Source organism: Ambystoma mexicanum, chromosome 5q (genome assembly GCF_040938575.1).
Source record: "Ambystoma mexicanum isolate Mex_15411 chromosome 5q, UKY_AmexF1_1, whole genome shotgun sequence".
In the NCBI taxonomy this organism is placed as follows: domain Eukaryota; kingdom Metazoa; phylum Chordata; class Amphibia; order Caudata; family Ambystomatidae; genus Ambystoma; species Ambystoma mexicanum.
This window is the reverse complement of record NC_090933.1, coordinates 1,266,729,791-1,266,742,474: the sequence shown is the minus strand read 5'-3', so window position 1 is coordinate 1,266,742,474 and position 12,684 is coordinate 1,266,729,791. Positions and strand designations below refer to the sequence as shown.

General features: G+C 46.6%; 2 protein-coding genes across 7 annotated transcripts in view; one reads left to right on the top strand and one right to left on the bottom strand.

The window, feature by feature from the left end:
- TMEM276 (transmembrane protein 276) overlaps positions 1–10,393 on the bottom strand; it is a 100,185-nt gene extending 89,792 nt beyond the window's left edge. For 3 of the 5 annotated variants that reach the window (XR_011278684.1, XM_069621791.1, XM_069621794.1), the window contains exon 1: positions 10,259–10,393. The gene's annotated coding sequence lies outside the window, so the exon portion shown is untranslated. Of the gene's footprint in view, positions 1–8,589; positions 10,139–10,258 lie in introns of those variants that run through there. The other 2 variants (XM_069621792.1, XM_069621795.1) reach the window with 1 other exon arrangement.
- The window catches only part of LOC138498008 (probable flap endonuclease 1 homolog), a 240,901-nt gene continuing 238,348 nt past the window's right edge, over positions 10,132–12,684 (top strand). For both annotated transcript variants that reach the window (XM_069621790.1, XM_069621789.1), the window contains exon 1: positions 10,132–10,342. In XM_069621790.1, the coding sequence (XP_069477891.1) occupies positions 10,261–10,342 (82 nt within the window). In that variant the 5' untranslated portion in view covers positions 10,132–10,260. The remainder of the gene's footprint in view (positions 10,343–12,684) is intronic.

The following is a 12,684-nucleotide window of genomic DNA, read 5'->3' as shown; positions in this document are numbered from 1 at the left end:
AAATGTTGCTAAGAACTAGCAACAAAGTGACAGACTAAGGGAAACAAAAGTCTCCCAGTACTGACAGTCTGAAGGCCATGTCAGTTTCCCCATAACAAAATGAGCAAAAGCCCTGCAGAGTACAGCAGGAGGCTGGGCTCCATTGGCAAAATCAGGCTAGGATGGTCCGACAAAAGCAAAAAGTTGAGGAGTGGGTGCGGGTGTCACAAATGGAGGGAAAATTACCCATAAATTGAAATCTTTCCTAACAGCAGCCATAGGAAATGGTTCCAATAATGCCATTGAGTGGATAAACTCTTGAGTGACAGAAGATCCAGGATTTGTTGGGGTAATGCTACCTCTGAACCACCTCAAATACACTATGACGTTCCTCAAGGGGCATGCCCATAACCTGCTCTATTCAACATATACATCAAACCCCTGTGTGATCTACTAGAACATTTGGGACACTTAAACTATGCTGATGACTTTCAGCTAGTGATGGAACAGAGTGAAAATTATACTAACTTCATCAAAAGCTGAAAAACTTACAGCTGGATGTATTTAAACAGAGCTTGTGATCTATGGATCAAAACGCGCAAAGGCCAAACACGGTCAAGAATATTTAAGTTTTAAAAGAAAAGTGGTGCCTTATTCCAGTATTGGACAAAGTAAAGACCGTAGTGTCCTCATGAAAGCTTCCCTTAGTGCTGATGCACAGGTTAATGGTGGTGTAAAAAACACCCATTATCACCTAAAAGTATTACGTCGGATCAAACTTCTGGTTACTCGTTAGAACCGTGAAACCCTAGTCAGAGCCATTATAATGACACAAATATAATATACAGTAATCCAAAAAGATGCCATCAGGATTGATATGATATGGTATGGCATTTATAACGCGCATATATACAGGTGTTTCAAGGCGTGACGAAGCAAAGGGGGTGGAACAGAGGGAAGACAGACAGACAGCGATCTTACTAGACCAGGTGTCATTCAGATCGGGCAAGTGCAAGGGAGAGGGAAGAAAAGTGCAGGGGGGAGGGGAAGTGAAGTACACAGGATAATATAAACAAGATAAATAAAAACAGAAAGTGCAGTACATCGGATAATAAATAAACCAGATAATAAAGAGTGGTCAGCAGGTGGCAAGTGCAGGGAGAGTGCTGAAGTAAATGCTGGTGGGGGGACTGTAGGGATACATAAAACAGTCCCCAGGAGCATGGTTGTCAGGGAGGCAGTGCAAGCATTCTTGCCAACTGGCTGGGCTAGGGCTTGAGATCAGAAGGGGCCAGGTAACTAGTGGAATCTCAGTATCAGCCAGGTATTCAGCAGGGGAGAGGGGGAGAAAAAGCAGAAGCAAAGAGGAAGGTTTTAAGGTGCTTCCGGAACCGAAGGTGGCTCTCCTCAAGTTTCAGGGAGGCTGTTCCAGAGGGAGGCCCCAGTCGAGGAGAGAGATCTACCAACAACTTGTTGCTTGGAGAAGAGACTGACCCTGAGGGAGTTGGAGGCGGAAGAGCGAAGAGCTCGAGAAGGAAGATATTTAGGAAGAGAGTTGAAGTTATTTGAGGCCCCAGAAGGCCTTGTGGACGATGCAGAGTGTTTTGAACTTAATCCTCGCAGCCACTGGGAGCCTGTGCAGAGACTTCAGTCCTGGAGGGATACGATCCCTGGGCTTGAGGCCAAGGACAAGTCTTGCAGTCCTGTTCTGGATGAGATTGTGTGTAACATCCCGAGAAGGGAACATACAACTCACTCCAGGAAAAACTCCATTGGTTACTCGTGTCTGCAAGGGTACGCTTTAAAATACTTTCCTTAACCCATAAATGCCTTTGTGGAGAATCTCCACGATACCTGAAACAACCTGGTACAACACAAACAAAGTAGATCTATATGCTCCAGCACATCTGAACTGCTCACCATCCCCCGCATTAAAAGAACAAGGGGCAAGGCAGGTAGCCCAGGCGTGTAACGCTCTCCGGGCAGATCTACGCATTGAACAGAGGTCATTGATATTCAGAAACGCCTGAAAACCTTACTCTTTGACTAATTAGCGCATCCTGCCACCGTCTTTTGTTTTGTTCAGTCTTAACTGAAATGTCCACGCGTTTACATGCGCCCTAATGCCTGCGGGCTATGGCACGGTACAACTAAATAAATTGCTGCTCTAGCCGTCTGCATGCCACAGCAACCGATGCTGCACCTTCTACCTGCCCAGCATCCAATTGCTGCTCTAGCCTTCTGCCTGACGCAGTATCCCATTAATGCTCTAGCTTTTTGCTGCCCCATTCTTCAATCCTGCTCCAACCATCCTTGCTACTCAAGCCTACTGTCTACACAAGAGTTGCTTGCATCACATTTGTGCTGATTATAATATTCTCTCTGAAGAGAGAATATTATGGGGTGCACCCATCCCATGCTGCTACAGCCTTCTGCTTTGATCCGGTTGGCATTGTTCTTGTTTCAGACAACTACTGCTCTTTACTCTACATACACCACATTTGCCCAAATACAATGTTCGACTTGAACAAGCCACATGCTTATGCCTGCACCAGTCAGCTTTCATACAATTGTCTTCTGCCTGCACCAGACCACCTCCATAATTTAGCATTCCATGGATCCAAGCCCCCCCCACTATCGTCACTCTTAACGATTTTTGCCCCTTCTACATCTCCTCACACTGGGCACAAACCAGTCTCACCCCTCACCTCTTTGCAACAGGGGACCTCACTAGGGTCTGTACTCTGTCTTCAGTCACCTCTTCCTCACAATCCATGTCTCAATGCTCTGCAAACTAATTTCCCTCTTTGGCTTCCCATAAAATCTCTTTGCTGATGATACCCACATATGTTCCTCCGTTCTCTCCTTAACTGGCCCACGCTTTTCATGACAGGATGATGCTGCTCAATGTCTCTTAAAAGGAAGTGATCTTTCTCACAGTCTAATGCCTCGCCCTTTCTTCTCTATCCCTTTTCCCTGTCCTCACTGCACAATCACCCAAAGGTCCAAAATCTTGGGAGTGGTCTCCGACAGAGTCTCACTCCCAGGCGCTTATCTATTTGGGGATATTGTGCGCCTCATTTACATATAGACCTATTCAGATAGACAAATGTGTCTCCAAACTGCTGCATATATTACCACAATAGAAAATAACCACACGGAATAGAATAATTTCTATTGGTATTTTATGCGCTGCACAAATTAATGTTTAATTCACGAAATTACATCTTTGGTCCATGAACATGTCAAGATCGTTGACATCAAATATTGCTACCCATGATGTATTACTTACATTCAATCTCCTCTGTACTATCTAAATTAATAATTTATCAAAGAAATACAATTCTATTAAATCTGTTGTCTAATTAAAATATAGTTAGTATCCATCAACTAACCTAGTATCCATCAACTAACCTAGCCAACACATGTTTCGCTCACTATATGGTAATATTCAATACCATTTGATTGAGCTTCTTCAGGGCTAGTTAGAACAAAATGTATATCCCATAACTCAACAATTTGCATTCTTTGTGGAGATAAAGTACATTACAAAAATACTTATTTTTTAATTCTTATTATGTGTGTGATTTACATCTTCTAGGTATCTTTAATTATAGCCTCTGTCCAAAAAACGGTAAGATATAATTTGTGAACAATCAAATACACATTTTTGAGTGTTCATGGAAGAAAGGCGTAATTTACGCTGCATACAAAACCAACAGAAATTCTTTGTTTGGTCACTGACAGTGACTTTAACATCCTACATCTACTGTTTCGATAGCCAAGTAACGTTCTCAACATCTGTAAAAGTCATCACATCTAGCCTTGGCTGTACCAAATCACTCCACCATCCAAGTTCTCAGCAACTGAGATTAGTGCAATAGCGTCCTCGTGGACCCCCACTTTTCAGCTCTTAACCAGGACCTGGATTTTACTTTCTGCAACCTCTATAACCTCCCACAATCCTCACCCTCCTCCATGGGTGTTGCTAGGTCTGGGAAAGATCTGGGGCTACGCTAATGTTGGGACTCGGGGCTAGCTAGCATTTTCGTTGTAGCCCCCGAGCTTCTATCCGGGGCTACAACCAAAAGAACCAGGGCTATAGCCCCCTCATGCCCGCCCTAGCAACACCTCGGTCATAATCTGTGCACCGCCTACATGCATGTTGGCTATCCATTCAAGTTCACAACAAATACTGAATATGCATTTAATCCCAGTCTAGTCCTGGCCCCGTTTACTGTTTCCAGCGTCTTTCCCACCGCCATTTTTTCTTTGCTGTATTTAAGTACTCTGCTGTCAAGCTGAATTCAGATGTGCCTTTAAACCTACGCATACATTGTTTTCTGCTGTATTTTAGTACTTGTGGAAAGTTGAATTCAGCGGTGTCTTTAAATCTGCACATGTTTTCTGCTGCATTTTAGCGCTCTGCTGGAAAGTGGAATTCAGATGTGCCTAACACCTGCGCAAAAAAACTATACAAAACGGTTTGCCCAAGACTTCGGGGGTAAATGCGGCGGAACAAGCTTCTGTAAGAAATATAATGTACTGAGACAATGGATAAATATACTCTTTGGTATGACAACATTCACTTTAATAATTACATAAACACATTTATGGTAAAATAAGAGCACAGGCACTTACATGTGACACAAATATTAACATTCATTCCTTGCCCAAGAACACAAATACAACCAATTATTCCTGGGACATAATACACAGTTTAAATCCAACAAATTGGTATTGATGGGTGCTCAAACATAGCCTGTGTATAAATTGTTTTCTTCTGTATGTTAGTGCTCTCCCAGTCTGGTTACTTAAACTCCTGCTAGCCTGTACATATCTTGTTTAAAGCACCTCCTCATCTGTGCCTTCTTGTCTGCTAGGCCGCCTGGTGAGCTATTCGTGCACTGTGCAGCTCCTGTCTGTCTCTCTCCTCTGCCCAAGACCCGCCCACATGGCACTCTCCATCTCTCCTATCTATTCTAACTGCTACTCTATCACCTACCCTAACTCGCTCACAATGTCCAGAAGAAAATAAAAGCTCTCCTGTCCTCTAAACCAGGCCAACTTATTGATGACCCCTACGTCAATGCCACTTCCAGGCAGACTGTTACTGACATCCTCTTTTCTGTCCCCTCCCCGAACCTATGGACTCCCCACTCTCCACTTTTTCCTCTTCACCCATTAATGCTGGCACTAGATGAGAAGTACTGTTGACATATTTCTAATCCTCTAGGTGCAATATCATGTCTATCACAATGGCACTATCATGGCCCAAGGTTCTCAACCAACCCTTTTCCTTCTTGACCGGCGCCCTCCCCCTCTCATTAACTTCCTCCCTTCTCCTGCCACTCCTCCTCTCTAATCCCTACACCACCAATGGGAGTACCACGCCCCTGTACCCCTTCTCGGAAAACTTTTAAAAGGTGGTAATCAGCTTCACTTAGCTACTTTGAACACTTGGTCTGCTGTCAAAAACTCCTCTGACATCTGGCTCCTTCTTAATGAATTGGACCTCGACGTCCTCGCCCTTACCGGGACGTGGTCAACTGCTTTTGACACTTCTTCCTGAGTGCTACAAACTCCTCTCCAAACCCAGGCCCAACCAACCCGGAAGTGGAGTGGCCTTGATTCTCCCCGAGTCGGTCCCTGACTATCATACCTACTCAATCCTACCCCACTTTTGAATGCCTGGTCTGTAGGCTTTGGGTTCCTCCGACTCGCTCACTCACGCTCGCTACCATCTACAGGCCCCCTGGCCCTATCCCTCTCTTCAGGGGCCAACCTCACCTCCTCCTGCTTGACCTCTACTTCCAAACTCCTCCTCCTCGGTGACTTCAACATCCACCGAGACTCCCCCGAATCAGCCACTTCACAGTTCTGTAACTCCCTCTCTTACTATTCTTCCACCCGGGCCAACCCAGTCAGGGCACACTCTGGATGCCTTAATCTCCGGCGACATCCCCCTCTCCTGGTCCGACCACTCTCTCCTCTCCTCCTACTTGGGGCCCCGCGGCCCTCTGACTGAGCCGTCTCACGCAGTGCCAGTCTCCTTTGCCATCATCTGACCAATGAAGCGAGTGTCACTCGCTGCTTTTGCCTCCATATTCATCCTCCTCATCCCTGCTTCTGACTCTCCGTGTCCTCACTAACCTTCACCCCACCCTTGACATAGTTGTTCGTGTCATGAGGATCCACCTGAAGCCTGCCGCCTCCAAGTGCAACATATGGCACGACTCCGATCTAGCTTCTTTGAAACTTAAGTGCAGAGTTGCTGAATGGAGGTGGCAGACTTCAAGTTCATCCTCTAACAAACTGGCCTGCACCTGCTCCAAAAGCAATATCGTTTCTCTAACCACTCCAAGAAGAGGGCCCACATTCAAGCCCGCATCTCTGGAGCCAATAACAACACAGCTGAACTTTTCAAAATCTGCAAGGAAGTCGCCAATCCAACTGCAGTCTCCACCAATCTCCTTCCTTCCCAACCTCTCTGTATCGCTTTCAGCTTCCCATTTCACATCTAAAACTCAGGACATCCTGTCCTAACTCTCTACCACCCTCATCTCCACCTCCCCTCTCCCCGCACTCTTCTCCCTCCTGCGCATAGCACCTGATGAGGTCACGAAAGTTGTCCACTCTATGAAGGTCTCATTCAAACAGGTGCTCCCCTGCTCCTCTAGAACCATTTAGGACATCTCCTCTCTCACCCAGGCTCTTGCCGACTTCTGTAACCACTCATTCACCACTGGCTCTTTCCCTCTATCCCTCAAGCACCCTCTTGTGCACCCTCTCCTAAAAAAGCTGTCTGCTGAACACTATGCCTGGCCACCTAGCATCCTATCTCCACCAACCCCCTCCTGGGCAAACTCTTGGAGAAGTTGGTCCTCCCACAACTGATCCTTCATACTGAACTTGTTGGTTGCCTCCATGACCATCAATCTGGATTCTGGGCATCCAGAGGCATGGAAACTGCTCTCCAAAAACCTGTGAAGACATGCTCTCACATCTTGACTAACTCTCCTGCTGTTGTCATTCTCCTCAATCTCTCCTCTGCCTTTGACACAGTCAACCGCTCTATCCTCATAAAACTGCTGCGATACCCTCAGCATCACGGACTGGGCACTGGAATGGCTGACCTCTTTCCTCACCAACTGCCCCTCCCAGCTACAACTGGGCCCTTTCTCCTCCACCACTTAAGTCTCTACATGCAGCGTCCCCCAGGGATCCATCCTATCGCTGTGGCTCAGAATCTATCTCGCCCCTCTGATCTCCTTCTCTCTCTCTCCTCATTTCCTATGTTTTGCTGAGGACACAGCTTTCCTTCCAACTTCCCTCTACTACCTCCTCTCTCATCCCCGAATGTCTGACCGTCATCCAGGCATGGTGTGCGGCTAATGATCTCTGTCGTAATGCCAGTAAGACAGAGATCCTTCTAATTGGGACACCTGTGCCCTGTTTTCCTCCTACCCTCTGGCCACCCTCCTCGACTCCTCTAACCTCACCATTCTGTGAGGCCAAAAACATTGGGGATATTTTCAACTCTGCTCTCTCCTCCACCCCTCACATCTTGGAACTCCTTAGAAGCATTCTCCCTTTCTTCACCTTCCCCGGAAGCTCAATGTCTCCAGAGCTCTGGTCCTTTCTAGGCTGGACTAATGCAACAGCCACTTCCTCAATCTCCCCTTTCCTTCCCTACGCCCCCTTCAGCTAATCCAGAATAGGGCTGCGAGACTTATCCTTGGCCTCAAGCCCGGGGACCGTATTTCTCCAGCCCTAAAATCTCTCCACTGGCTCCCGGTGGCCGCGAGGATCAAATTCAAGAACCTCTGCATCATCCACAAGACTTTCTGCGGCCTGAGACCACGCTATCTCCAACTTTCCCTCCCCAAATACTTCCCTGGTAGAGCCCTCCGCTCCTCTAACTCTCTACTTGTCACACGCGTCACCAACAGCGAATGGGAGGTAGGTCTCTCTCTTTGGCTGGTGCCTCTCTTTGGAACAGCCACCCTGCCCCCTTGCAGAATTTAGCCGGACCTCCTTATATCTTGTAAACTTCTCAAAACTATACTTTTTCTACTTCTTTCCCTTCCCTGCTAATCACTCCACTGCCACTGTGCCTGGTGTGTGTCCTGGGCCTTCTAGATTCTCACTGGGTACCAGGCCCTCTACCCAGTCAACAGCAGTAGACCCCCCCCCACCTTCAGCACTGCCATTGCGGGCCCCCTGCCTCACGGCTGTGCATCCCACCCCAGGATTCCTCTGCCCTAGCACTTTACCAGTGGCCTCCTCCCATACCTGCCTACATTTGAAAATCAAAATTCCTGAGATTTATGCCCCGTCCACAGTCACACAAAACTCTGCCCATTTGCACATGACTCCGCCCACATGTCAAAAAGGTAAACTCTGTTGTGATGTGACGTCAGAAATTTGCAGTTCAAATTGAAATATGCACATTTCATTAAATTGCCTTATCACAACCACCTACATTGCATAGGACAAAAGGCATTCACCTTCCATAACATCAACACGTTAAAATGTGCACATGTAAACTCCAAGAACCAATACAAAGGTTTTCCCTGAATTTGGAAGTACCGAAATTGGACATTTCACCTTAGTTGTTTTTCATCAGGTTATGTAGTGCAGTGGTGAGTTGTCCAAATTGCAAACCTGATGGCTGTGGTTCAATGGGGCTGCGTCCACCCAAACCTCAAGACCGTCCTCTTTTCTTCTGCCTTCGCTCCCCCTCTCCACTGCTAATCTGCTGTCTCTTGGCACCGTGCACCTGGCCACCCTCTGTCCTCCGGGCCTTGGTACCTGCTCACCCTGCCACCCTCCCGCACTGCCTCCGGGCCACCCCTTGCACTGGGATCTGTACCCATACAGCCACCCCCCTTTTTCTTCCTGCACTTATCAGACCTACCCTGTCCGCTGCCTTAAACCTAGCAGTTGCAAATTACTGGCTGCACTACCAGTTTGTTGTCTTTATATTTATTATTTATCTGTTTCTCCTCTGCTTCCCACTTTCCACTTCTCCCCCCTTCCATGCACTTTGACTCTACCACTCTCCCATGCACTTGCACGTTCTCAATGTCACTGGGCCTAGTAAGATCGCTGTTTAGTTTTCCCCTGTTCCCCTCCCTTGCCTTGTCACGCTCTGAAACACTTGGGTACAAGCGCGATATAAGCGCGATAGAAATAAAATATCAATTTCAACCTGAGCAAAAAGAACGAAAGGGCAAAAAGAACGAAAGCAAAAGAAACGCGTGTTTGCATTGAAAGTCGGCAAAAAAGAATGAAAGGTGAAGTAAAATAAACGTGGGTTATTTTGCTTCACCTGCATTCTTTATGCAAATGTGCTGGATGCGTTACAGTCATTGCTGCAGAGACAAAGCCACACTCAAGCAGGGAGTCCGAGGTGGAGCAGTCCTGCAGGCATAAAAAAAAAAAAAACAATCAGTGAAAGCTTTCCCCCATCAAAATTCCTGAGATTCCAGGATCTTTCCCGGAGACCGGGAGAAATGATTAAAATTCCTGAGTCTCTGGGAAAAATCCGAAGGTTAGGCAGGTATGCCTCCTCCCTTTGCACTTCCCCACAGGCTCCCACCAGCACTTGCCCGTTCCCTGCCGCACCCCCCTTTCCCATCTCCAGCACTCTCTTCACTGCACTTGCATGTCCGAACGCCACAAGGCCTAGGAGGACCATGATTATATTTACAGTATAATGCCACTGTTATTTACTCCCCTTGTTCCCTCCACACTCTGCTTTGCGGTGCCTGGAAACATCATTCTGTTGTATAGGCGCCTAACAAATGCTCAATAAAATCCACTATATCATGACTCGGTCAATCAGAAGCCAGCATGGGTACAGTTGTTATTGGGAGTAACTCCCTTTTGTGAATATATGGCTCCTTCAGGTATTTGTCTATACACTTTTGTATGCACTATCAAAAGCAACCTTCCAGCACCTATGGCTTTCTGCATCAGACACAATGACTGCATATTAGCCTTCTGCTTTCAACGGGCTGTTCCGGCTCCAGAAGACTCAGTCCTCTCCCAGAAACTCAGCCCGGGTGGCGATGACTTTTAAATCACCCGCCATCGGGGCTGAGATCCGCCGCAGTCCCCACCCTTCCTGCAGCTGTACCCGGGGAGAATCGGAAGAGAGGAGCCGTGAACGTCGCCCCGCCCAGCAGCAACATCGACCAGGCTAGAAGCCCCGTCCCGCCGAGGAGGCACTACACCGGCCGCATCATCCCACCACCCCGAAGTCCCCGCCTACCAATGGGGATCCTAAAGTTAGCCGAAGTGATTCAGGAGGAGGCGCCCGAGGCCGTGATCAAAGTCAGCCTGCAGGACTACAGAGGTACTGTTCTGTAATATGTGGTATCCCATAGAGATCCGGTATCCCCTGGTCTTCGGCTCATCGCTGATTGGCTGCATTAAGCCTGAGCACCGCCCCTCTACCAGCTGCCACAGACTTAAGCAGCAGAGCACCGAGCGAGCGGCCTGCATTGCTGTAATAGATAAAACACTAATATTTGGTATTCCATACCGTTCTGGTATCCCCTGGTCTTCGGCTCCTCGCTGATTGGTTGCATTAAGCCTGAGCACCGCCCCTCTTCTGTCACAGACATAAGCAGCAGAGCACTGAGCGAGGGGCCTCCATTGCTGTAATAGATAAAACACGGTTCATTCTGAGAGAAAGCTTTGCATTAAAACGCCAGGCTGTCTTTGAGGAAGCCACTGACATAAAGCTTTCTCTCAGAATAATAAACAGTGATTAATCTATGCCCACAATGGAATGAAGCTAGGCATTGCATAAACTTTAATAAACTTATTATTAAAATACGAGGCTTTGACTGAAGCCATTAATGACTCGTTGCAGTTCATGAAATGCCGAGCTGCGCTTTGTTTGGTAATAACAAGACAGTTACATCTCTCCGATATGATTTTGTCATGAAGATGTATATTACTGCAAGTACATGGTTTTTTGTATGATCTTCGTAAAAGTTGATGTATGTACCCCCTACGCATCCCTCTATGCAGTGTCAAGCAAAATAAAATAAAGGTTTAAAAAAAAAAGTCAGTTACATCCTATGAAAAGCCTCCCTATATTATCCTGTAAGTGGAGTATTCAGCATTGCAAGATGTGGTGAGGGGGACAGCCACAGTGAAACGCCTTCCACTTTCCCCTCAAATGCAGTGCACGCAATTCCAGGTTGTCTCATTCGCGCCCACAAACCGCCCACCCCTGCCCCAATCTATTTTTTTGGTAACATTACGAGTGGCATCTCGCATTTTAACACAACAAAAAAAAATGGCTCAATCATTACAGATGCAGGGAACTCATCTATTAGAGATCTGTCCAGGCACTCTGGGGCAAAATACATGCACATCAACTAATTTGCATATGGATTGCACCAACAGAAATGACTTCACAGAAAGCAAATCCCAAGGAGCATCATCAGTCTTTGAAACTTGGAGGCGCAATGCAACTGACTTTAGAATAAGTTGTCATAAGTAAGCCAAGTGGCAAATAATGTTGTGGTGCAAAATACCTAAATTGCACTGTTAAATATGGAGCAAGTCAGGCTTTTTAAAAAAAATAACAGCATGATATATTAAAGCTTTGAAATGAATCACTTACAGAGCTGCAGATAAGACACAGTCCGATTACATGATCTGCCCAGGATCACACACTTTGGTTAAATGGTGAAACTGGGATGTGGACAATTTAAGCAACTGAGCACATCTTCACAGTTTTAGTTTATATAGATATTTATTAATGGTTCCCTTTGCATTTCATCTGCTTAAATAATACTTTATTTATAGCAATGCCTTGGAAGCAAAGCACATCACATAAGAAACTACCCTTTCATTATTAACTTTAACGATACATCATTATAGAAATATGTTGAGCAATAAGAGGATGGATTTAGTTTTATTGTCCCCATCCTGCATGCAAAGTCACAATAGCATTATGCAGATTAATGTGAGCCTAACAAACCCCCCTTGGGTAAAGCCATACTCATTATTTCATACAGCCTGCAGCATTATGCAACCATCTCACACCTGATCACTCCCTCCCATGCACATTTCTAAAGGGACAAAAGTTCCTGCTAATAGTCCACCCACACTTCCATCAGTGCCTAATGGCTCACATTGAAATGCTCTATACAGAGCAACTTGCGAGCCCCTCTGCTGCTGCCTGGAGCTCCTTGGGACATTGTCCTGGCAGAGGTTTCGGAAAGGGTAAGGTGTCCTGCTGCCTGGACAATTACTGTGCTGAGCAGGAATTACTCAGAACACATTGTCCTGCCAGGAGGACACCTTTCCCGTTTGGGCACCTTCTTTGAGGTGCTGAACAGGAGAGGTGGCTCACTGACGAAAGTCCCGGTCAGGCTCTCAAAAGAGCCTGTGGGGTGGCAGTGTGCCCCCCCAGCCCCCGCTCGGTACGCCACTGTATCCAGGTGTTCTCCAGCCGATCAAGATATGAAGCTTTACAGTCCCTGGTGCCAGATCTATGAGTTTACGAACCATTCTTGTGCATTTCACCCATCCTACGGATTGAAGGGCTTTAACACACCACATAAGACTTGCTCCATTAGGTTCTACACTTTTTTTGTCAAAATGTTATATTCAAGAAAGAGCGTGAGCAGTAATTTCAACAAAGTGATAAATCCTCATCATATACCGCCACAGATT